The following is a 25,507-nucleotide window of genomic DNA, read 5'->3' as shown; positions in this document are numbered from 1 at the left end:
TTTAACCAGTCAAAACTTACTAAAACCAGCCCAGCCCTGGGCAAATTGCTCCAAGTATCCAGCATCACAATTAAAACTCCAAAGATGTGCCTTCAAAATTTGTTTAAGAGAGATAAGAGAGAGCATCTGCATAACTTTTCCTATGACTGAATTGCATAAGCAGGAGAGGCAACAGCAGAGAAAACCCCATTTTTTGGAACCCAGCAGCCTAATAGGTTTCCTCGTGGACACCTCAACTAGGTCTTCAGCGTAGATCTTAGGGTATTGCGAACCTGCTATGAATGCAGGCAGTCTTTAAGATAACCTGGTTCCAAAGCCTTTAATGAGGAGAGGTACAGGTAGGAAAATCTTTCTATCTGCGCCATCTTGAGCCTCTTGAAGGAATGACATTTTTTCAGCACTGTAGTGGTCAAAGCCAGAAAAAAAGACTATGTGCGCGCGCGCGAGCGTGAATATAGTGAAAGATTTTTTCGGATTTTATCTTCTCATACACTTGTTAAAATTCTGACAATCTGAGGACTTTCCGATTTTTAGTTGCATGGCATACACCCCCCCATGCAAATATGTAGACATGCTATTATTATTTCATCCATTCCCCCATCTTTCCTCCAAGGAGCTCAAATGGTTCCCCTCTCCCCTCTACATTGCAGCTTCACCACAATCCTGCGAGGTAGGTTAGGCTTAGAGATTGTGACTAGCCCAAGGTTAGGAATTCCTATTAGCCTTAGGTCCTTAACGCGAGCCTGTATCAGAAATTTATTACATCATGGCAAACTTTCGCAAACTAATCGAGTCCACTCTGTCAGGTGAAGCGCCACCCCCCTTTTCCTGCCGCTTCGTGCACCGGCTTTGATGACTGCACTAAAAAGCTCATGCCCGTAAGAAATCCGTTAGTGCAAGATGCAAGATGGCAAGCCTCCTTTATGCTTTAGGGCGGCAATGAGGCGCTTCCATGGAAGCGCAGCTATTGCAGCAGCAGAGGAAACCATTTCAAGCGTCATGTCGTCAGCTGATCCTCAGAGTCCGCACCCCACCAGCACCAGCGGACTACAATTCCCAGCAGCCCTTTCGCCACCCGCCCGAGCAAAAGTTTGAAGCCGGGAGGAAGGGTGTGCGCGATGGGCTAGTTCCCGCGCGGGTGCTCGGTTCGAGAGCGCGGGGAGGCGTTCGCGGGGCTGCCTCTCGTCTGCCGAGGATCTCCGAAGCGCCTGCCCTCTTCCTCCAAGTCGCTTGCCTGGGCATGCCCGGGCGTGCAAGGTAGGCGTCGCTGGCGTCATCGCGTGCTCCGATGGTGAGCATTGCGCGCACTGGGGCTGCCCCTCGGTAACCCGCCCCTCCTGCTGCCTCTCCGGCCTGTTCCCTCTCCTCCAAATCGCCTCTTTCCCCACATTTGCATCGTCGGCTTTCGTTGCATTGAATGGAGGCCTTTTGCTTAGCCACCCACCCTAGTACCGCGGTTCTTTCAGTGAGCCCTCGCGGGTAAGAAACTGCTAGTCCCGAAAACGTGGTGTTTTTCTGTCTAACCGTTTCCTTGGTTCGCTGATATTCTTGCTACTCGGATAGCTCCCCACTTGGAGCATTTCCTTGGGTCACCGCTGCTACTCTCCCCCCCCCCCCGTCAGATAATGTATTTTTTTTTTTTTTAGGGTCCCCTCTAGATGTCGTGGTTTGTGCTTCCTGGTGCATGCTTCTTCCCGCGCTGTGCCATAGACAAGTCCGCTTTTAGTACTGTTCGCGCATGCAAAGGTTTCGCGGTGGTCTGCTTCAGGTGCAATCGGTGCATATATCCCGTACTGTTCAGATGTGTTTTATTTGCACCTAGTCTTTAGACTCTACTGCAAAGCGAATGTTTGACTTCAGTAGAAGTTTAATTCTTGAGTTAAAGATAAGTTGCATCATAAACAAGCTTACAATGCTAAAATTGCTTGTTGGATCATAGCGTGGTCCTTTTAAAAGGTCGAAAAAACTTCCTTTAACAAATACCAAAATGCAACGCTAACATGAATATATCGGAATAAAACTATGTAAAACCTAACTGAATGGAAATGTAACACAAACATAAAATTCTGTATTTCCACGATTCTATGGCACAGCATGCCCTTTTATGAGTTTTATCCTCATGAGTTACTGCATATATATATATATATATATACACAATCACAATGGTCAAAACGGCATATTTTATATCGTCTCAACCCAGTAGATAAGTTGCAGACTCATGTGCAGGCTTCTCCCTAAAATTTGTACTAAGTATTGTCCTCAATATGCAGTATATAAGGTACATAATATGTGAGATTTTCAACCTGGTTTAAACCACAGGGACAGGTGTTTTCAGAGTATGGCATATTTCTGAACCTTCCTAAAACAGCTGAAGGCATTAGGTTTAATTGGACTCCAGTAATAGGCCATCCTCTCACTCTGTTTCTGCAAATCCTTAAAATAGCAAGGTAGTACAGAAAGCGTGTATAGAAAATTCTTATACAATGGTGCAATTTCAGAGAATGATGCAGTTCCTCTGTCCATCTGAAAAGAGATCTCAAACAATCTCTGTTTAAAACTTTTTACAAATAGAATAGAGTCAGAAAGGGCCACGGGGGTCATCTAATCCAACCCTGCAATGCAGGAACGTTTTGCCCAATGTAGGGCTCGAACCCACCACTCTGAGAATAAGAGTCTCATGCTAGTTCAGAAAAGCCTAATGTCGCCCATAGGAATGAAAGTAATCCTGTCCACTTTCCATTTAGCAAACTCTGCAAGGAAGGTTTGTCCCGCTTTCTGTTTGAGAAAGCAGAACCACCAAATATCTGAAACAGTACTTGCTCAATTTTCACCTCATCTAACGGCTGCATATGTTTGTGAGGTCAATCAGTTTGGCCTTTGATAGACTGCAAATCTTCATTTTTACAGTAATTACTAAAAGGCTGGAGGAAACATGACCCAATCAGGGTTAAAGACATCAGTATTGTGTCCCCTGTGTATAGAAGGGATGACATTTTTTTTTATCACGTATCTTTTTTCCAGAGGCAACAGTGAGAGCCAGACAGTTGTGCAACCACATCATTTATATATAAGTTGAAAAGCAGAGATGCCAGGATGCATCATTGATGGATAGCCTTTGTGGCTTTGATAAAATCAGAGTTCCCCATGGATATCATCCAGACTTTTTAAATGAAACGTTGGTATAAAGAGCCTATATACAATATAGAAGACGTTTATTAGCAGCCTCTCAATTCCCCCCCCCCAAAAAAAATTGGTATAATATCAAAGGCATACCTGAGATTGAGGAAAGTTACATACAAAGTTTAAGAGCTATTTACAGTATATTTTTTTGTACAAGGTGATTTAAAAGGAGGCAGTGATCATTTATGGCCATCACAGCTTGAAAGCCTGCTTATTCATAAGCTTGTATATTATTGGTTACTACCCAATCCTAACTCATCTAAGAGAGAGCTAGCAGAGATTTTCCCAATCATGTCAAGGAAATTAATTGCAACCTGTTGGATTTTGTCTTCCACCTTTTTTGGGAGGGCATATAAGGGCTATTCAGTTGGAACCTTCCCAGAAGTATCAATGTAGATAAAGGGTGAGGCCAATTTGTGTTGGGTGAGATAATAAATTCCCCTTAGAGTTGTGTTTATTTTAGTTTGTGCAAGTAGTTGACTATATTTCATTCCTTGTCCCAGGTGGCCATTTGGCAACAGGTTCTAATGGTAGACAGGATGGGTCAGCTCATTCAGAATAATTGAATACTTTTTCCAAAAAAAAAAAAAAAATCCTCTCCTATAGTTCTTATGACACTCAAATTTTGAAGAAGAGCAACCTTCCATATTAGACACCAACATGAGCAATATAGAATACAATAAAGAAAGTAACCATTTCCCCCCTCTATCGATTGTGTTTAATAAATTTTTCAGATTATGTTAAGGGTCTCAGAATTTGTTTTTCCATGTTCTTTAATAATAAAACTGAATTTGATTAAAATACACCAGTTTGTGTTAAGATTCAACAAAGTTAATTTTATTTGGTTAACAATCCAGATAATTGTTGACTTCTTTTTCCCCATGTTGAAAATTTAAGATAGTTCCTTTCCATTATTCCTTTTCTGGAGTATACTGGGTTACTTCTCTGCCTCCTGGGGCCCAAAACCTTTTGCTGCAGGGCAAGAGCCCTTTGACTCACATCTTTGGCCATGTAACTGGCTTTTGAAGTTACTGGGAGGGGAGGGTAAATTAAGGACCCCAGGAATCTCAGGTGGATAACAGATTCCCAGCAAGCTTCTCCCCTAGCTAATTATAGAATAGCTGCACTATAGCACCCCTGAATACAAATAATGTTAACGCTTTGGGGAAGCATCACAGAACAACTAACAAAGCAGAATAAATCCACCACTAATGCACTATTATTCTTTCAAGAACATGTTGCAAAATACGCCATTAATCTTCAAAACCAAAATATGTTTGCAGTGTTTTCTTAGTGTAGCTTGTTGCCCTTTATTATGATAATTAGAGACTTTGGTAATTAGGTAGCATATAAACAACTTCTCTCATGTGTGTGTGTATACACACACACACACACACACATTCTTTTATTTTAGTTATCTGCTCATAATACAGGCTATTGATACAAAGCAAAATATTGATATCAAACCTTTTAATAAATTATTAGTACTCTGTTTCTTAGTATCATGTATATGAGATACTCTACAGTCACTATTAATAATAAAGTGTCAAAGAGATGGGTCTGATTTATTGCATCGTTATGCAAATTGCTGACATGTAAAGGTGTTTTCCTTTCCCTTCCCTTTTCAGATAATGGAGTGTCTTGTGTCTTCTAAAAGAGCTGAGAATGCATCGTCTGAACAAGAGGAAAGTGAAGATGAGGTTGAGTTTGTTGGGGTATGTAAACAGTATCAATCAATCATTCATTGTATTTGACTAAAAGCCATTACAAACCGAGTTACAAAACCGGCATGTAAACAATATTTTAAATCTATAAGCAACACCATAGTTCCCTCTAATAGCAAACTTGGGCAATTGAGTGCCTATCAGTTTGGAAACTAAACGGATAGTGGTTTCTACAGACACAGGCAACTCCTTGGATGTGCATTGTTTAAGCTTGTAAATTAAAATACTTTTTTTCAACCCTTGAAATGCCCAACAAGGAGATAAGGAATGCTGGCGGCAATTGAACTCATAGAGAGAAGAGGGAAATGGTGTAAAGAAACGTCAGGTGGGCAGAAGAAGTTATTCAGTTAAATCCATAACTCAAAGCAGTTGAGATAATGGCCTGGTTTTCACATCAAGGCAAGCCAAACTATGGCTTATTGGGACCATGCAAATGTTTCCAGCCCACAATATCTGGAGAGTACATTGTTGGCTACTCCAACCCGATCCTGGAGATCTGTGTCTGAAAAGTGGTCTATAATTAGTAAATATGTAAAATAATAAAATGTGTTGTGATACCTTCCATGAAGAATGCTATTGTGAGGGAAACCAATGTAGCCCCAGGCATTGGCCAAAGCAGCAGAGAACTTGCTTGCCCCCTCCCTACCAGGCAGAACACTCTGCTCCAACTGTCAGTTGCCTGGGACTGCAGAGTACAAGCAAACCAAAGAACAGGCTGGCCTTTAACACCGGCCAGAGGGCTGCTAGGTATGGTGATATAAGGCTTTTATCTGTTCTGAATTGTCTTGGAGATAATTTGATAGATAGGGTGTGAATCTTTAAAATAAAGTTCAAAGGATTTGAAACTAAGCTTTTTTTTTTTTTTTTTTTTTTTTAGCACACTGTCCACATATCCGAGGAATGTGGGGGGAAATGAGCTGTCCTTATAAATCTGTTTCATGTGTCTCCTTTTATAGTTAACCTGAATTATGTGGCAGTGCATTCAGATTCCTTCAGTGCCCAAATACAGATAAATTTATTTTTGTGACCCATGTCCATATGCATTGTTTTTTTCCATTAGGAAAACATGAGGAATTCTGAAAAAGTGGGTGGCATGTGTTCCTTCTTGTACAAAGGCTAAGCAATTTATAAAGTTCCCTTCTGTTAGTACTTTAATTTTAAGCTTTTATTTTGCTTTCCCCCACTTAAATCTGTGTAGCAATCTTGTGAGATGCACTAGGCCTTAGATAGTGACTAGTCTAAGATCACCTGGGGAGCTGTTAACCAGAAGGTTGGTGGTTCAAGCCCATCCAGGGATAGCTGTGGGCATGATTCCTGCATTGCAGTGGGTTGGACTAGATGACCCTCTGGGTCCCTTCCACCTTATAATTCTATGATTCTGTGTTTTCTCTTCCATAGGAAGCTGTGTTGAGACCAGTCTTGGACTGCATTGAACTTAGCAGCGGTGACGAAGACGGTAGCAGTTCTTCTAATGTGAGTGTTCCCTGCCGTTTAAAATTGTTGGATAAGAGTTTTCTTTGGAATTACTCCATTCTGTCTGTCTAAGTTTGTATCACTTGAAGGGGAGTACATATGGTTCAAATATTTTCTTATTTTATCTATAAAAAGATCTCCGAAATGATTTTATTATTCTTTACTTGTTATATTTGTATACTCCACATCTAAGCAATTCTCTGGGAAGTTTACAGAAGCAATAAAACACAAACTAAAACTTGAAGTAAAAACACTAAAAGCTAAATAACTTAGAAAAGCAAAAAGCCCAACAACACACAAAAAAACCCCTCTATGTATGATCAGAATGGAACACAACAGCTGAAACAATTAAAACCAGCATAAACCACAGCAAGGGGGAAAAAATGATGGAAAAACTGAAGCATTGCGATAAGAAGGCTTGAGACAACAGGGAAATCTACCTGGTGCATAAATGATCATAGTGTAGGTGTCAGGTAAGGTTATCTGGGAAGGTATTCTGTAAGCAGGGGGCCGTCTCCAAAAAGACTTTCATGCTGGTAGCTGCCCACTTAGAAGATTTGAAGTGAAGGCTTGGAAAAAATGTTCCTTTATTACCACTACAAATATTTTATATGTCTGTATCGTATCCAATTTTTAAACAGTATTTAAATTCAAGCTGCAGATCCTGAGGAAACTAAGAGCAGATTCTTGCATTCTCTGTGCTTTTTGTTTTTGTACATTTATTCCATGTGGGTCTTTGATGGCTTGTATGGAACCCTTCTGAACGGGTTTTTATCCTTGTGAATGTTTTATCCTTGGCAACCTTTTGCTAAAGAATTATTCTCCCCTCCCCCCGGTACATTGTTTGGGGGTTCTCCAGACCCCTGGAACCAACTAGGGGTGAGTGAGTAGAAAGCCTATACTTTCTACTGACAGGACTCATTAGCTGAATCCCAACCATGATGTCTAATTCAGTACAGTACTTAACCTATGCCAGCAGGGTCACCGGCAACTGGTGTTGTGAAGTACACTTAGTGGCTGTTGTTAAATCAGGGCCATCCCTCAAACACCTAACAATGCTGTGCAATTTACATTGCATCGTACTTGAGCGTTCTGACACATAGCAACTAAGTTGAATATGACATCCTCAACATCTGAGGGAACAAAGCATTAAGCAACAGCTTTTGTGAGGTAAGGGTAAGTTGTCATCTGCCTAAGAGTAAAACCTCAGAAGCTGGGGAAGCCCAAGTAAAGAAGGGCTGAAGGAAAACAGCAGGCTTCCTTCAGATGGCAGATGTAAGTTTCTGAGAGACAGGTGATCACTTTGAGAATTTATTAGGCTGGGCCTGGATCAGCTAGATTTATTCTGACTAAAGAAAAACTGAGGAGGGAACTGGATATTTATGCCCAGTGTGTTATTAATACCTTTCAGAGGAAGGGAGCCAGTGTCTTGAGTTGGTGTAAAAGACTGTCCTCTGCAAGGTCTTACCAGAAGATCATGGCTCATGTGGATTTTAATAGTTGGTTAAACTGTCCAAGCAGCCAAGAATACAACCAGAGGAGTTTTAGGGATTGTCCCCAGTAAGTGTACTGGGTTGTGAGAGCATTTGGCTGGGGTGGAAGTTTAGGCAATTTGGCTTGAGGTTCTATTCAATTTGGCTTCTAATTAGAAGCTGATGTCAGCAAAGGTGTTCGTTGAATCTTCAGAAATTGTCAACAAACACTGTTAAGATCCCAATATCTCTCACTCTGTGTGTGTGTGTGTGTGTGTGTGTGTGTGTGTGCACATACACACCCTTTAATAAATCAGCTGTCTTAATTAAATGGTCATACTGTCTTTAATGTTTGCCTCCATCTTACACCCAAACCGACTATAACAGCTGCTAGGAGGTTTTTGAAAGCATTGTGAGTTAATTAATGGCATCTGAAAGTTAAAGAAGCATAGATACCTTAAACCTATGTTTGTATAAACCTCACTTTGTATAGAGGTTGAAGAAACCAGTATCCCTGACAGATGCCATGTGAACAGTACAGAACACAGCAAATAAATACTTTTTAAAAAAATAGCGTAATGAGAGTTGTTTTTTAAAAAATAATATCCGAACCCATTTTTGTGTCCGTTAGAAGATGGTGTAGCAATGGTCTTAAAGTATGCATCCTCTTACTGAGATGTTTGAAGAGTTCTCTTGACCAGTGTCTAGAAAATGCCTCTGAGCCTCAGATGCTTTTAAGCATGCATTTCCCCCCAAGTCTTTTTTCCCAAGCTCCAAATGGTGGCAGACTGAAATAATTGCCCCCACCCCCAGCCTTTTGTAGTGGATGAAAAGATGTTGCTATTGAATTGTCTGGCAGTTTGTGGCAGATGGTAATATGGGAGAACTTCTCTTCATTTGTAGGCAAATACAAAACGCAAAGACTACGTCGATTATCAGAAGGAAAAGGTTGCTTCCACACTAGACCGCTTGGCACGCCATGTAGAGGTAGAGAAACAACTGAAAGAAGAGAAAAATAAAGCTTTCAAGGTATGATTTTTATTTTTACAAAAAACAATGAGGGATTATCATCTAGGTTTCAAACCACTGTTTGGCTTCAGCTGTTATTTCCAAAGCAGAGCTTGTTTGTTTTTAAAAAAAGATTAAATGGCCTATGCTGGGTAATGTTTCCAGCTAGATTTTTCTCTTCTGGTTCCAAAATATCTTGGTGAGCCACCCTCCCTCATTAATCCTTGAACCTGGTTTCATGTTGCCATTGTGTCCAGTCTAGAACATTGTGTCCACCGGTACTCATTAGTCCTTCCCATGAGTTCAGCCTCTCAGTAACTGATGTACATTTGTTTATGTAGTACATTGCCAGGTTGTGCTCTTCCACATTTCCCTCAGTGCTCTACTCTTTCTGAAACTTTATAGTCACATGGATCAGTTACTCTTTTTTATTATTTTAATGACCACATGCTATGGTTCATGTGCGGTCGTGATGGCTGTGGCAGAAAGCGCTAATGAGGGTGGACCTTGTGGCCCTGTTTTCCAGCATTTCCTCCACCTATGAAGCCTGAGGCTTTAAAGATGGGAAGTTGGCATGCTTAGGAATATATGACACTATCCATTTGCCTCGGGTAAATCTGTCCATGTTTTTTGCTGTTAATCATTGTGTTAAATATAGCATGCAGGCTTCTTAGCCTGTTAAGGTAGCCTTTTCCAAATGGCTCCTTGTTCTAGGGTCAGGTTCTGGCAAACAAGTGTTGACCACTCTCTAACAATTGAAATTCAGCCAGCACAGGCTATTGGGGATTCTGCAAAGAGATAGTGGTTATAATACGTAAAACTACTCATCTCACGAATAACTGCAGAGGTCAAACTGTAATTTTAAGCCTGGACCAAAGAAGTAGTTCAGTTCATTTCAGTTCAATTTAGTTTACTGTGTTTTAGCAAACAGCCATTACACTACTACTAGTAATAATAATAATAATAATAATAATAATAATAATAATAATACTCCCCAACCTTAGAGGACAAATTATTTCCCATGCCCTCCTTCAGATTTTGTTACATGAGTTTGTAGAGCCTTAGTAAGAAATGTGGGTGTTCTGAAGGATATACACTTCTTTACATCAGACAAAAGTAAACAGGTCTTTGCAAGAGACGACCTTCCCTTCTCTGATCTTAACAATGGGTGGATGTAGTTGGTTCTAAGATTGTTATAAAAAGAGCATTCAAGGAGTACAAAATATATACCATAGCTTTCCATGTATAAGATGTTGTTTTGTTTTTGGTTTTATTTTTTTAAAAAAAATGTTCCAAATTGGGGGTTGTTTTATACATGGATAGTGCAGAGGGGGGACGAGCGTTTGATTGCAGCCGCGAGCAGGAGATGTAAGCGGTGATTTGGAGGGTCATTGGTGGCTGCATCAAGGGCTGCTGTTGATTGGCTGCCACTGCATCAATATGGCGGGCAATTGGCGGCTGTTGGCAGTGAGCGGGCAGACAGTTGTTGGCTTCGTCGACACATGTGGCTGGCAGCGTTGGTTAGGCGGGTGAGCGATTATCACAACCCCCCAAAAAAGCTCAACAACTGTGGGCAAACCCCCCCCCTCATTTCTTAATTTGGAGTCCCCCCAAAATAGGGGTTGTCTTATACATGGGGGCGTGTTATACACGGGAAAATACGGTACCTTGTTGAGGAACTGGCAAAGCTGTAGTTCAGTGGTGGATCTGCTTTCCATGCAGAAAGTGCCAGATACAGTCTTGGGCATCTCTGGGTGGGGTTGAGAGAGGCACCTTGTCTGAAACTCTGGAGAGCCGCTGCCAGTCAGTACAGCGAATGCTTTGAGCTTGTATTTGTATATATGCTTTTCGTATTGGCGGTAAATCAGTGCAACTAATTGCACACGCTGTCTTCCGACTGCTGGTACCATTAGGAAAAACTGGATTTGCAACATGCTCACGGACTGCAAGAGCTGGAATTTATCCAGGGACATAGTGACACAGAAGCAGCAAGGCAGTGCGTGAACCAGTGGCTGAAAATGCCAGGTAATGTATTGGTACCGTCGTTTCACCATTCAGAGGGATGCACAGCTCTTCCGCGTGAATAGTTCTACCTTAGTTACAGTCGATCGCTTCTCCCTTTCAGACACATGTAGAGGAGTAAGCAAGGTACGGGTAGCCTTCACAGGAGAAACATGGGAGGTGTTTGAGCTTCATCCTTTTGCTCCATACAGTGATGGGGAAGTTTTGGCTCTCTAGCTGTTGCTAGACTGCAGCTCCCATCGTCTCCCTGACCGTTGCCTATTCTGGCTGGGGATAGCGGAAGTTGTTGCCCAACAACTGGAGAGTTGCAAGTTCCCCATCACTGCTTTAAGGAGATGCTGTAGCTTAGTACATTTGATATATTAAGAAGTATGTCCTATCTTTCCTCCTAGAAGAGCCTGGGGCAGCTAAATGCTTACATAGCACTTTCTGGATGTGCAAAGCACTGCAGATGAGGAGCCCAAGCTCCACTCACTGTGCCTGCAGCTAAATAATCAGGGCTATGGGGAGGGTGTTTGGCAGGCTTGTTCTTCAGAGCCTCTTTTCCTTGTGTAGTCCTGCCTACCCACCTTAGTCTGTCTTAGCTCTGGTAAGTTCCATCATGTGGAACAAGCCCACCTAGGAATGCAGAATTACTTGCTGTGACTGGGCGCTCCAGGATGTCACCATGAGGCATCCATAGCCACATCTTACGTGAACCACTCAGCCACTGCTCACCTCATTCATCCGTGCCAGCAGATTCCCTTGGATTGTGGTGGCAGGCCTCCTGTTAGCCCAGTGTCAGGAATGGATGTGTTGCTGTGTTCTTTCCATTCTTTGAGGTTCACATATTCACAAGTCGAGTTTTGTGCTGGATGAAAAACGAGGGAAAGCTTTAGTGAGGGCAGTATAGTCGTCAGTCTCAGGCGTTTTAAACAAAAGAAGCGGCGTGACGTTGCAGCAGTGTGATCTGTTTTCTAACCTGTCTTCGAGCATCAACTACATGATGTGTTAAGTAATTTTGTTTCACGTTTTAGGTCTCAAGCCAGGCACTGTAAACTCCGGAAGGAGAGCATTACCTCAGAGATCAGACCAAATACAATCTGACAGTAAATCCATTTTATGCCCAATAATGCATTGCTACAGAAAATTTGACAACAGGCATCTTCTCCTGGGCCACCTTCAGAGGTACGAGTTTTTTAGTTTGATCAGGAAATAGTTTGCTAGACTGCCTGAACATGGGACACGGTGTCTTACAGGTAGTCTCAAATGTGCAGTGCGCTGATAGTTGCTCTGCAGAAATTTTATGCCTCTAGATGCCAGGAAACGGTCACTTTTTGCAAGTGTATTCAGACTTCACATATGTTTTAGTAAGCAGGTTTTTTTTTTCTAAACCTGTTGTTGTTGTAATGGGCAACCTCTAAAGGCTTTCTTATTGTTCATATGTATTATTTAATCATGCAAATTTATTTCTTTAGGTTTGATCATTCTCCATGCGATCCATCAATTACACTACATGGATGTCCAGCTGATGCATTTGCCTGCATAGTCTGCAACAGAAGATTCCCCACGTCTCAACTATATAATGAGCACGTTGCTTCTAAGGCAAGAATTTAAGGAAATGCATGTTTTCACAAAAGTAGCAGGGAAAAAATACCTCCCCTCAGAAGAGTCCCATTTCATAAACTCGTACGCGAATCTTTGCAGGGATTTTACTGCTCAGGTTTGGCTTTTGATAATTTTTCAAATCCAGAGGGGGAAAAAATCTGCTGCTTGTAGGTGGTTGTGGCTCATAAACGGAGCAGGTATTAGTTGATATATTTTGAGATATGCTTTTAGTATTAAGAGCAAATTTCCATAGCATCTTATAGAAAATGTTCTTCATAATGTTGGAAAACAAATGTTCTCCGTTTGTCTAAAATGGAGTTATTGTTTTGTTTCTTCCCACCCCCTCAAGGCAAGTGAAGGTGATGGCCATGAAAAGAAATACCCTCCTCAGCATATTCAGTGCTTTGCATGTCCATGTTGCTTTCTCCTTTTTAGCATGAGAGATGAGTGTCTGCAGCATATGTCTGAAAAGAATCACTTCTCTCAGGCTTTTAAACTCAGTGGTATGTCTCTTTTGAAATGTATATATTTTTCCATCTGAAATGACTGGATACTGCATGATTTGAGGGGGAATGTGGTAAAATACATTAAAATTTACATCACTGATCAAGATGATAATGTTACTTTAAGGAAGTGTCCTTAGCTCCATGCCAAGTATGCTGAATCTGCTTTCTAGAATGCCTTCATTCCCCACTTCCTTGTGCATTGCCACCAATGCAAATTCTTCCCAGACTCTGTAAGCTAAGATGGGTTTTGTCCTTCCTGAATATTTCAAGTAAAAAGATTTGGCAGGTCAGATAAGACTTTCAAGGTTATAAACAATTTCCTGTGTTGCTCATGCAAGATAACTAAAATGTAAAACGTAATGTGGCTTATGTTGGACAGAAAAGAACCTGAAGCTAATATATAGAACAGCACAATTTAATTTAGCTACTTTGGCTAGTCTGATAAAACACACACACACACACACACACACACACACACACACATATATATATATATAAAACGTTGCCAGGGAAGGCTTTTCCCCGGAGCAATGACTGTCCTCTATAGTGTGGCTGAGGTGTATGGTATTGTTCCCTCTAGTATGCAAGGTCCATAATATATACAAATATAATATATATATGATACTGCTTAAAATTTAGGATATTTCTGGGTACAGCCATATGATGGGTGCCTTTCTGTAATTTGGTTTCTCAGGTTATATCAAAGTATATTAGTTTTGCCCTTCTTCGTGGCAGCTAATAAATTTTGAAACGAGTGCAAAGTAACTAAGCAGCTTAAAAAAAATTGTTGCACTCCTGTCCTGACCAGTCTCAGCATAAAAGGTAAAGGTACCCCTGCCCGTACGGGCCAGTCTTGACAGACTCTAGGGTTGTGCGCCCATCTCACTCAAAGAGGCTGGGGGCCAGCGCTGTCCGAAGACACTTCCGGGTCACGTGGCCAGCGTGACAACGCTGCTCTGGCGAGCCAGAGCCGCACACGGAAACGCCGTTTACCTTCCCGCCAGTAAGCGGTCCCTATTTATCTACTTGCACCCGAGAGTTCTTTCGAACTGCTAGGTTGGCAGACGCTGGGACTGAACAACGGGAGCGCATCCCGCCGCGGGGATTCGAACCGCTGACCTTTCGATCGGCAAGCCCTTGGTGCTGAGGCTTTAACCCACAGCGCCACCCGCGTCCCACCAAAACATCACTCTTGCAACACTTCTGAAAAATGCTCAGATTTGATTGAGTGCGTGACATTTCTCAGGAACCAAGTGGTGTTTGTTAGCTCGTTCTTAACTGCCTGGTCTTGGTGCATTGTTGACATGATTCTCTTACTTGAATCATTTGTAACCTTTGATTCTTCTCCTTGTACCACCTAGTTGTCCCTCGAAGTAAGTTTTGCATGTTGACTGACTGGAAATGGACAACAGGTTGCAACAAACCCTTAAGTCAAGGGACGGGCAACCTGTGGCCATCTAGAATCTATGTTGTTGGATTCCCAACTCTGGTCTGCAGATGGTTAGGATTGGTGGAGCATCACTGCTCTAGATGCCACCGGGCCATGCTTGCTGTGCGCCACCCTTCTGTGGTGCTGCACTCGTGTCTACGTTGGAGGAGGGGGACACCCGCATGTGGGTGGCCTTCCTTTTGGGAAGTGAATAATGTCTGGTCCTTTCTGACTCAGTGATACAAATAACTCTGTGCATTCCGTTGCAGATAAAGCAACACAACCACAACCTTTGCCATTCCCAACCTATGCAAAGAATCTACTGATCTCCTTGTGCAAAGAAGTCCCGTTCCAAGTGAAGTGCACATCCTGCCATCAGGTGTTGCGTTCTCATGTGGAGCTAACAGCACACTTCAGGTCTGTTGAGAGCCTTCCTGCTTGTAGAATGGGACTCCTTTCTCTGTTTCTCCTTTAAACATTTGTTGGGCAACAAGCCTACTTTCAGTTCTGACATGTATGCGCTCTTTCTCCATGCATGTTAAACATGGGAACGAAGTCTAAAAAAGTGGCCTCAGTGGCCCAGAGACCCTTCCATCAACTTTGGCTGATGGCCCGGCTGGACAGGGACAGCCTAACTACTGTCGCCTGTGCTCTGGTAACCTCCAGGTTAGATCACTGCAACATGTCATATGTAGGGCTGCCTCTGAAGATGGTTGGGAAACTTCAGCTGGTGCAGAATTTGGCGGTCAGGTTGCTCACTGGTTTGAGCACATTACACCAGCCCTGGCCTGACTGCACCGGCTGCCATTAGTTTCTGGGCCCAATTCAGAGTGCTGGTTTTGACATATAAAACCTTAAACGGCTCAAGACCTCAAGGACCACCTTTCTCCATATGAGCCTACCCAGACCCTGAGGTCATCGTCTGAGGCCCTTCTTCGTGTGCCTCCTCAGTGAGAGGTCTGGGGAGCAGCAACATAAAAACAGGCCTTTCTACTGTGGCTTCCCACTTGTAGAATGCTCTCCCCAGGGAGTGTTGCCTGGTGCCTTCATTACATATCTTTAGGCATCAGGCAAAAAATATTTCTCTTCTTCCAGGCCTTTGGCTGATTGACATCTGATTCCCTTCTGAATGTGTTGTGGGAGAGGATGTTATTGGTTTGCTTTTTGTTTTGCATGTGTGTATACACACATACATATATGTGTATACACACACACACACACACATATATATATATATATATATATATATATATAGTATTTTTATGTTGCGAACCATCCCTGAGATCTACAGGTGAAGGACAGCACACAAATTTAATAAATAAGATAAATAATGTTAACTGTAGTGCTGAACTGTCTTCGCTGCTGGGAAAATAGCAATGTCCCTAAGTTGTTGTCTGCACATTCCTGTCCTTAAAGGCCTAGAAAAGAGGTAGGGATTTTTTCAGCCCAAGAGCAACCTTCCCTTCTTGAGGCAACATGCCAGTAGCAAGTGGAGCCAGAGGCAAAAGTGAGCAGAGGAATGGATATCAAGCATTATGCTTGTACAGTGAACTTGTTCCTACCCACGCTCACACATCCTTCTCTAGCCAGGCAACCAAGAGGCCTGATCAGAGTTCAATGACACATTCAAGCGGGGCAAAAACACCCCAGTAGGGTCTGAAGCACTGCTGGTCAGGCATGTGGCCTGGGGAGAGTCCCAGGGGCCAGGTAGTGAAGCCTGGAGGGCCTAAGATACCTTACCCCTGGGCTGAGAAGACAGAATCCTGTGCTTCTACCAGCTGCCAGCCTTGGTTTTAAAGGGCTATGTCTGGTATCTGGGGCATTGCCACTGCAGAAGAGGCAGATTTAGGACGCAATGACTGGCAGTGGCCTAGTGTCATTCATCCCCTGTTTGTTTGGAAGGCTGCTAAACTTGGAAACTTATCTGGGCCCAACTAAGCAAATATCCAAAAATAATGTTTAGCGTGTGAATGGTGTTTTTTAGACCATACTGATTTTTTGATTTTTGGTAATGCACAGCTAAGTAGGTATTACAATGTCTTTTCCCATTTTAGAACTCGTTGTCGTGATGCTGGCCCAGTGACTCTGTCAAAGAAGCGCATCTGCCAAGTCGCCGAAGTATTTAAAGCCAAAGGTTTCTGTCACACCTGTAGCGAGCTGTTTATCAACGACACCCATATCCGTCAGCATATTTCCAAAACCCTACACAAGGTTAAAGTATTCACCACGATGGAAGAATCCATCTTGACAGTATGCCATGTCAACGAAAGGAATAAAAGTGCCTCTCATCTACAGAAGAATAGCAGCTTTTTAAAATCTTCTCCTCTGAAGAGACCTTCGGACTCGATTGAATCCGTTGGTGATGAGAGGAAAACAGTTTCAAAACGAATAAAGGATTCGGAAGGCAGAAGCCAAGAGGTTAGCAGTGCTCCAGCCGTCAAAACCTGGGTGTGTCAGTGCGAGCTGGCATTTCCTTCTGAGGAGCTGGTAGAAAACCACATTTTTTCTGAGAACAGAATCTGCCGCAAATGTGCAGTGTGCGGCAAGCTTGCGGAAAATGCAAGCGTCATCCGTTTGCACATGAGCCGGTTCCATGGAGGAGCTCACTTGACTAATTTCGTCTTCTGGTGTCAGGTCTGCAGTGTAGCTCTTCAGAAAGTAGATGACGTTAAGGCCCATGTGACAGAATATCATGGTGTGCACAGCTTTTACCGTGAGGATGCTGCTGCTGCTGCTGAGGATGCTACAGCTGAGGATGCTATAGCATCTTCTGGTGCACTGTACGGTAGTTCACTTGAACAGAAAGACCGAACTCCTAGCCCTATGGAGCAGTCTCCACCTTTGAGCCCCATGGATGTGTCAGTGTCTCACCAATGGCAGTGCTGCATGTGCGAGGAGCTCTTTGACTCTGAAGACAGCGTGAAGCAGCACTGTGTGTCATTAGAGAGCCACCACTTCCACAGGTACAGCTGTGACTTGTGCAAAATGACATTCCGGAAGAACGAAACTTTCCATCGACACTGTCAGGATAAGCATAACGGTGTCGTAAAGGTCAAATACTTCTGTGGCTTTTGTGGCGACCTGTTTTTTGACGCCGAGGAGAAGTTCTTGCTTCACTTCAAGGGCTTCCATAGCACAGATTACATATGCGTGTCTGAGGAAGCGGGGACATCGATCAAGAGTACCGAAATAGTAGAAGAGAGCAATCGTCTGAACTGTGGTTGTCGGGAGAAATACTTTAGCAAAGAGAACAGGAAGGCAGATTACAAGAGGTGTCAGAAGGCCTTGCTGGAGAAGGGCAACTTGTGGTTCCGCTGCACCTTGTGCTCCTCAACAGCGCAGAGCTTTCCTGACGTGATGGCTCATCTCATGACACACTCGGAGCAAAAACCTGACCAAGAATTGTACATCGTGAGGTGTGGAGCATGCAACAAAAACTTCAACGATATTGGAGTTGCCCACCAGCACTTTCACAGCAAGCACTGCTTCCCACAAAAGGCCCAGCTAGCCCCAACACAAGCAGGAAGTGACATCTTCCAGATTTCCCCCGGTGGATCCTGTGTAGACAAAAAGTCTGAAAACCTAATGCTTTCGGAAGACGGGACTGCAGCAAGTGCTTCAGAGAAGAGGAGGCCAGAAGAGCTACCCAAGGAGCAAGTTAAGAAGCCATCTTCTGAAGGGCTTGGTCTAGGTAGGTAGAAACTATGGTATACTTTGGATGCCCAAGCTAATATGGCTGCTGAGAGAACCTTGCAGAACAGTTGGGGCTTGTCAACACTTTGCTTGCCCTGTGCCTGGAAAGCAAAGGTCCAGGAGGTTTTCCATTTGTCGCTCACAAAACCCTATTGCTGTTTGGTTTGATTCAGCGGTAAACCACAGGTTTTCTCGGGGGCAGGGGAATGGTGGGAAAAACAGAAGTGTTGCCAAGCCCTTGGTTAAACTGAACTTGTAGCATTTCATAGCCTTGGCAAACTCTGCTTATATAATTGTTTCCATAGTGGTACACGAAATCTTATTTAGTCTTGCACCCATTCTACGTCATTGATGACAATTTTTCTAGCCCTGTGAATAAGAAAGGCTTAGGAGATTTTTGGTAGTTGTTTTTGAAGGAAAAGAATGCGTTTGTTGATACCGTAATTGTGAAATGGCTACCGGACAGTAAAAGCTCAGGCGCTGTGTGGAAATTGATTTTATTGAGTAGACTTGTATCGTGGCATTGTTTTGTAAATAATTTCCCCAGCACCTGAGAGCCCTTCTGTATTTGTCTGTGTTCCTCCTCACTGTTTACAATTGCGTTTGGGCAAGTAATTATCTAAAACCAAATGCAAGCTGCATAAAAACAAGCAGAACCTCATAATGAAAAATGTTGAAGTTAGTATAAATTTGCTGAAGGAGGTACCCTATTGAGTACATATGAATTTCTTAAATTGCAATGAATTTGTAAAGAATTTGATGTGCTTTGTTTTGAATTTTTCCGAAGTACAGATTTCTACAACTGAAGAATCCATATAATGTTTGTTATGCTTCCCTCTTCTTCCCTTCCACCATGACTATCTAGATGACAGAGATCTACCTGATCTTGATTACTTGTGTACCATGACTCATATTATTATGATGGATTTGGATAACTGGGGAAACCTTTTCCATCAGTTGCCTGCTACCCTTAACCAAGGAACTTTTATCTGGGGTTTTCAAGGTAAGGAACTCGTTGGCAGTGCAAACTTTCCCTTGATGCACACTGTATAGCACATGTGAGTCAGGTAATCTACAAATGTAGCAGCATACATTTACACAAGTTCATGGCATATAGCATTCCTATTTCAGGCAAGGTGTGTTAATACTGGGGTATTAAGCCCTGAAGGACATAGTTGACAAGTACTTGAAGTGCTTCCCCCAGAATCGGTAAAAATGTTGTAAATCATGTCTACCTGAAAACAGTTGAAATGAGGATCGACCACCTTTTATGATGTTAGGCGTAGCTCAGTCCTTTGCCCATTACTATGGGAGCATGTTTTGCCGCACAAATTAGCAAAAGTTACAAAGCTGGAGCATGTATAGTAGTACATTGCATATATCAACCACGTACAATTTATATTACCCGCTTCTCAGAAACATAATTAGTATTTCACAGGGTTTGTTTTATACACACACACACACACACACACACACACTTTTAAAAAGTAACTGTCTATTCCCTTGTCTAGTCCCTCGAATCTCTTAACAGTGGCTGTCTTCTGGATTACTGCTTAGGTGGGCACAACAACTGGAAGCCACCTGTGAACTGCAAGATTTTTAACTACCTTAACAAGATCGGGTGTTTCTTCCTCCATCCACACTGTGGTACAAGGAGAGAGGCTGCTGACTTTGCAATCTGTGTGCATGTAAGTTTTCAACCACCTGTGCTGTGATAAGATGCAAAGGAAATATTTTGCGTTAGGGTGTCAGTTGCTGGCATTCACCGAGAATCCTATCACAGTGCAAATATATAAAAAAATTATTTCATAAAACGTATATACCTCTTGATTGTAAAAAAACACATACACAACAATGTGTTTTACGATGTTTGGGCTAAAGAATGTTCAATCTTGCCTGTCTACACAATCCGAAATCCTCTCACTAAAGAAATTGTATGCCCATTGTCTCTCTGCTTCGCCTAATTCATGTTTTGTTCCATAGGTGGGCCGCCTAGATGAGCATCTACCAAAGCATATTCCTTTCACTATTCTTTCGGGAGACAAAAGCTTTCTAGAGCTTGAGGATCAGCTTAAGATGACTCAGCGGACAACTCGCATTCTAGATCCTCATAAGATTGATGCCGATATGATGTATGCCTTATTGAACAGCATTTCAGATACAGCCAAAGGTATCCTTTCTAATACGTTTATATATACAGCCTAGGCATGCATTGCCTGGTGGAAGCTACTTCCAGGATTGAGGCGAGGAGAGGCAACCTGTTCACGTACTGTACTGCTTTATGAATAATCACATAATAAAAAATAATAAAATAAAAATTTATTTGTATTCCGTCCTCCCCAGCCAAAGCTGGGCTCAGAGCAGCTAATAACAGTAAAATAATACAACATTCTAAAATCATTCTAAAGTCCACTTGTAACTTAGTTTAGTTGAACTAGTTTGCAGGGGCTCTACAGTATGGGCCAGCCACTAGGAAACAAAAGAGTAATGGAGGCAAAATAAAGAATATAAAGCCCGTTAGTGAGCAATGTGTTTATGCTCTGTTTAAGGAACAGCCTATGACAGGGATGGGGAAGCCTTTTGGCCCAGGAGGCCAAATCTTTTATCTTGCCCCACTAATAGCGAGCCAGCATGGACAGGTGTACTGGACCCCTCACCTGTCAGTCAATCTTGTGACACGATGACGTCCTGTGATTGGCACCCATCACAGTGCAGTGCTTCCCAAATATTCAACAAACATCACGTTGCCATGTGTGTAGAAGGCACGGCACAAGGGCTTTGAAAGCCCTCTACTTGGCACTTGGAAAGTTCTGAGCACAGGACTTTCAATGTACTTTGCACAGCGCTTCTGAAGCACCAGGCGGTTGTTGGGCTTTGGGTATGGCTATGCAGAGCAAACCACTGCAGAGTTCACAATTTGCTACATAACGCGTAAGAATTTGGCTCATATTTTACTCTGAGAAACGGTTCCTGGGGTCGAGGTAAATTTAGGAGCTAGAGCTAATCCCAGAGTCCTCTCTCCCACTTTTTCCTACAATGGCTTATTGTGCAAAATAAGTCACGGTTGCCTCATTTTAGATTTGAAGCAGTAGCACATCAACCTCAACATTGTCTTCGATGCTCCTTATTATTTAATCACTTGATCTGAAGCAGTTTTGTTATGGAAGATCAGTGGGAATTCAAGACAGTTGCATCCCCCTTTTGCAACATGGAAGTTGCTGCAGCATAGTCTAAAGGTGTGCACTGCAAGATCTTATGTTTAGGGATTTAGTTCTGTTTCACAGAAAGCCAACAGGAGCTTCATGTAAACCATTTTTTTTGAGTTCAGGTGCAGCACCCTAGAGATCAAATTATGCTAGTCCTGCCTGTATAAGTGAGTACAGAATATCTTGAATTGAGATTTTAGAGGGTTCAGGGGTCTCTTTATGAAATACCGTATTTTTTGCACCATAACACTCACTTTTTTCCTCCTAGAAAGTAAGGGGAAATGTCTGTGCGTGTTATGGAGGGAATGCCTACGGGTGGCATGCCTACGGATTTTCCTCCTCTAAAAACTACGTGCGTGTTATGGTCGGGTGCGTGTTATAGAGCGAAAAATACGGTACATCTCTGTTGTTGATGTACTTTGTAAAAATGCATCACTGTTGTTGAAAAGCTTATAATTTGAGTCTTCCCTGTTTGCTGTTCTGTGCAATTGTTATGGGGGTTAAAGTATGAAAGCCACATGGAGGTTTCATCTATTTTGTTGCATGTTCAGTTCTGTAAAGTAATATGAACTTGCAGTTGAGTGTTGGCATGGATCTCATGTTCTTTTCCTACATGGAAATCAAGTTGAAGGGTGGCTTTTAAAGGACATTGCACTAATGGGAATGCATTCCCAATTTCTTTACCATCCATCTTGCTAAGCTACCTCGATGTGGGTGTGAAGATAAACCTCTGTTTTGGTTATATGTTGCACACTGTTTGAGGGTACTGGGTTTTGAAGCGAGGAAGGAAAAAATATGACAGCCAGGTTTTACCAATCAAGAAAACTCTGAAGAGGAAAGCTAGTTGTGAGAGCTGTGGTATTGCATAGTTAGTTCTGTGTGTGTGTCTTTTTACAGAAAATGAAGTGGTAGATACTCGAATGGCAGTGGAGCAGGTTTCAGAAGTAACAAAGGACCAAAACGGTATGTTAATTTCGCTACAAGATGCTTATTCAAGAGATGAAGTGGCCGTAGAAAATTAGATTTGGCAATATTATCAAACAAGGAAGAGCCTAGAAAGCTTTCCCCCCCAGTATATGTGCAAATTCCTGTACAGGCACCATGACAGAGAAAATTGGCTATAGCAAGAGAAAGGACTTTCCATAAAATGGGCCTTTGCTTACCATTTGAGACATGGATTTAGGTCTAGTTAATACAGTGCTTGCATGTTGGCCTTCAGAGGAGTGAGCCGGGTTGTCATGATACAACCGAGGATCTTATGGAGGCAATGGTTGTATGAACTAGCACCTTTGTGTGCGGGGGCATATATGTGGCCCCCGCAATTGTGTGAGCTGTCTTTCTAGAGCTGTTGCGATTGTGCACATTGTGACAGCCTTGTGTATAGTTCCTAGCGGAGGAGGTTGTATAAACTATTTGTGCCTGCTAGCCATCCCACATACCCCCAGAGGCTAACATCTGGTAGCTGCCAGCTATGTGAACAAACATTTACAAAAGTTAGAACTTGCTATAGGAAGGAGCATAGCTTGGTGGTGTCTGAGATCTACATGGCAGCATACAAATTTAATAAATAAACGAATAAAAGTGGTAGAGCACTTAGTTTGTGTGCAGAAGTTTCCAGGTTCAGCCGCTGGCTTCTCAACGTAAATTTGAGACTCCTTTGTGAAGAAGAAGAGTTTGGATTTGATATCCCGCTTTATCACTACCCGAAGGAGTCTCAAAGTTGCTAACATTCTCCTTTCCCTTCCTCCCCCACAACAAACACTCTGTGAGGTGAGTGGGGCTGAGAGACTTCAGAGAAGTGTGACTGGCCCAAGGTCACCCAGCAGCTGCATGTGGAAGAGCGGGGAAGCGAACCCGGTTCCCCAGATTACAAGTATACCACTCTTAACCACTACACCACACTGGCTCTCTCTCCAGGTGAAACCCTGGAGGAGCTACTGCCAGTCACCATAGCCACAACTGAGCTAGATGGACACAGGGGTCTGACCTTTCTGCAACCACTGATTAGGAAACGGTAGCCATTTCTTGCTTGAGTCAGTATTTCAGCTATGCATTTGTTTTGCAATTTTAAGTCCTGCTTCTTTATTGCAGATGCAGAGGAAGATGCAGCTTTTCAAGAGGCCATCAAGCGAAGCATGGAAGAGATGTGAAGATGGCTTGGTATCAGTGCACAAAAAAACATCTAAGCTGGCTCCCAAGTAGTTGAAATTTGTTCGTTCTATTACAACAATTAAAAAAAAAGTACAGGTTAACATTTCACAGTCTCAATGCACTTTAAGAACTGAGCTCTACTGACACATCTAAGCATCATAAACTGCAGTGGAACTTGAGTACCCTTACCTGGATTTCAGTTATCCCACATATTTGTCTCTGTGATATGCAGTATACAGGTGTGGTACGGGACAGCATATTTAAGAGGCTCAGAAATGTAGTTCCACTGCGTGACAGAATGGCTTAAGCTTTAGTTTCTTAAAACTATCTGTTTTGTAAACTAGGCTTGCCTTTTTTGTTTTATTCTTTCTCTTCTTCTCCCCTCTCCCCAGGCTTTCATGGATGTTAATGTTTCTTTCTTGTTGTACGTGCATTTCTAGCATAAACATTGCAACAGATACATACTGAATCCTCATTTTCTTTTACTGTCTTACCTTAAGGGGAAAATTAAGTAGTGCTGCAATCTCCAGTGCTCTGGCAAACTTGTGATGGGTCTCCACTGTGACTTTAAGAAGTGAAACGAAAGTTTGAGGACCTGGTTATCTCTTTCACCTTTACCTTTGTATGTACTTTATATATTTTGAGAGCGAACGTGGCACCAAACTGACTGGGCTATAGGTGTATATTATGCTTCCTGCCTTACTAATAGTACAGCAAATTATTTTCTCTTCCCCCCCCCCCCCAATTTTTTAAATCATCTTAATTCAGAAAGGCAAACCCTTTCTACATTCCTACATGGTTAATTTATTGTGGTTATTTTTTGGAACATAATTTTGCGTTTGTGCATAATTAAAATATTGGTTACTTTTTGCAGTATGTCCTCATTTCAGTCAAATGCCATTTGACTCATGCATAGACGTGTTGAATGCAAAAGATGGTAATTTTAAATCACTGTTTCTAGTGCAGGGTTCTTGAAGGACAGCTTTGGAGTGACCATCTAACTTTGTGTTGCAGCAGTAAACTGCGCGCGCGCACACACACACAATATCACCCCATGAATACAATAAAAAAATGTCAGGAACCTTTAGCAAATTATCCTGATTGGGAAGGCTCACTCTTGCTAAGAAGGGTATTCCATAAAGAGGCACACTGTTTTCATTAGTTTTCTAGGCTCCCACCTAAAAAAAAGTGACCTACCTTTAGAACTATGTAACCTACACTCTGTAGGGGACACAGGTGGTGCTGTGGTCTAAACCACCGAGCCTTGGGCTTGCTGATCAAAAGGTCGGCGGTTTGAATTCCCGCGATGGGGGGAGGTCCCATTGCTCTGTCCCAGCTCCTGCCAACCTAGCAGTTTGAAAGCACACCAAAAACTGCAAGTAGATTAATAGGAAACGCTCTGGCGGGAAGATAAAGAGTGTTTCCGTGCACTGCTCTGGTGTCGGTGTTCTGTTGCGCCAGAAGCGGATTAGTCATGCTGGCCACATGACCCAGAAAAACTGCAGAGCAGACAAACACCGGCTCCCTCGGCCTGTAAAGTGAGATGAGCGCCGCAACCCCAGAGTCGTTCGCGACTGCACTTAACTGTCAGGGGTCCCTTTACCTTTAACCTACACTCTAATGGGAAAACTTGAACATTTATTAATGGAGGTGCTCAGAATGTCTCATAACAGTTTCCTTTCTCTTTAAGGTTGAAAGGGTTATGCCTTGGCCTAGTAAGGATCACTTTTCTGTGCTGTTGGATCTGGAACAGTACAGTGGTACCTCGGGTTAAGTACTTAATTCGTTCCAGAGGTCTGTACTTAACCTGAAACTGTATTTAACCTGAAGCAGCACTTTAGCTAATTGGACCTCCTGCTGTTGCCGTGCTGCTGGAGCACGATTTCTGTTCTCATCCTGAAGCAAAGTTCTTAACCTGAAGCACTATTTCTGGGTTAGTGGAGTCTGTAACCTAAAGCGTATGTAACCCGAGGTACCACTGTAGTAGCTTGTACTATTCCTGGCGAATAACTTTCCCTGTTCCCACTTCTGCATTCCTCTGTAGCTAGCCAGTTAG

The 25,507-nt window shown here is 42.7% G+C and overlaps 1 protein-coding gene and 1 long non-coding RNA gene across 6 annotated transcripts; one reads left to right on the top strand and one right to left on the bottom strand.

Moving 5' to 3' along the window:
• The first annotated feature begins 798 nt into the window (after positions 1-798).
• On the top strand, positions 799-24,320 carry ZNF451 (zinc finger protein 451). 5 transcript variants are annotated; one of them, XM_083431516.1, is made up of 15 exons: positions 799-1,257; positions 4,809-4,895; positions 6,303-6,377; positions 8,753-8,878; positions 10,771-10,882; positions 11,896-12,046; positions 12,337-12,463; positions 12,816-12,969; positions 14,671-14,818; positions 16,456-18,092; positions 18,960-19,097; positions 19,652-19,782; positions 20,078-20,264; positions 22,198-22,263; positions 23,392-24,320. In XM_083431516.1, exons 2-15 carry the CDS (start codon positions 4,812-4,814, stop codon positions 23,448-23,450), a joined length of 3,195 nt encoding a protein of 1,064 aa, XP_083287642.1. In that variant the 5' UTR covers positions 799-1,257; positions 4,809-4,811; the 3' UTR covers positions 23,451-24,320. The 5 variants fall into 5 exon arrangements, with proteins under 5 accessions (XP_083287642.1, XP_083287643.1, XP_083287641.1 ...); XM_083431517.1 differs by having other exon boundaries at positions 1,247-1,479; XM_083431515.1 differs by lacking the exon at positions 799-1,257 and adding an exon at positions 3,090-3,179.
• LOC310673438 lies at positions 4,713-5,586 on the bottom strand. The gene is made up of 2 exons (XR_014509010.1): positions 5,463-5,586; positions 4,713-4,854 (listed from the first exon to the last, which is right to left on the bottom strand). It is a non-coding gene; the product is annotated as an uncharacterized lncRNA (long non-coding RNA).
• Positions 24,321-25,507: the final 1,187 nt, after the last annotated feature.

This window comes from Podarcis tiliguerta (genome assembly GCF_965153285.1).
Source record: "Podarcis tiliguerta genome assembly, chromosome: 3".
NCBI classification, from domain to species: domain Eukaryota; kingdom Metazoa; phylum Chordata; class Lepidosauria; order Squamata; family Lacertidae; genus Podarcis; species Podarcis tiliguerta.
Note: the sequence above shows the minus strand (reverse complement) of the source record. Positions and strands in the feature narration are given on the sequence as shown.

What these genes read in the sequence shown, in the direction of transcription:
- ZNF451 (XM_083431515.1), top strand. Translation starts at nt 3,105, where the DNA reads ATGGATAGCCTTTGTGGCTTTGATAAAATCAGAGTTCCCCATGGATAT. An exon ending in ACTTTTTAAATGAAACGTTG is followed by an intron (nt 3,180 to 4,808) that starts GTATAAAGAGCC and finishes TTCCCTTTTCAG; the next exon opens with ATAATGGAGTGTCTTGTGTC. An exon ending in ACGGTAGCAGTTCTTCTAAT is followed by an intron (nt 6,378 to 8,752) that starts GTGAGTGTTCCC and finishes CTTCATTTGTAG; the next exon opens with GCAAATACAAAACGCAAAGA.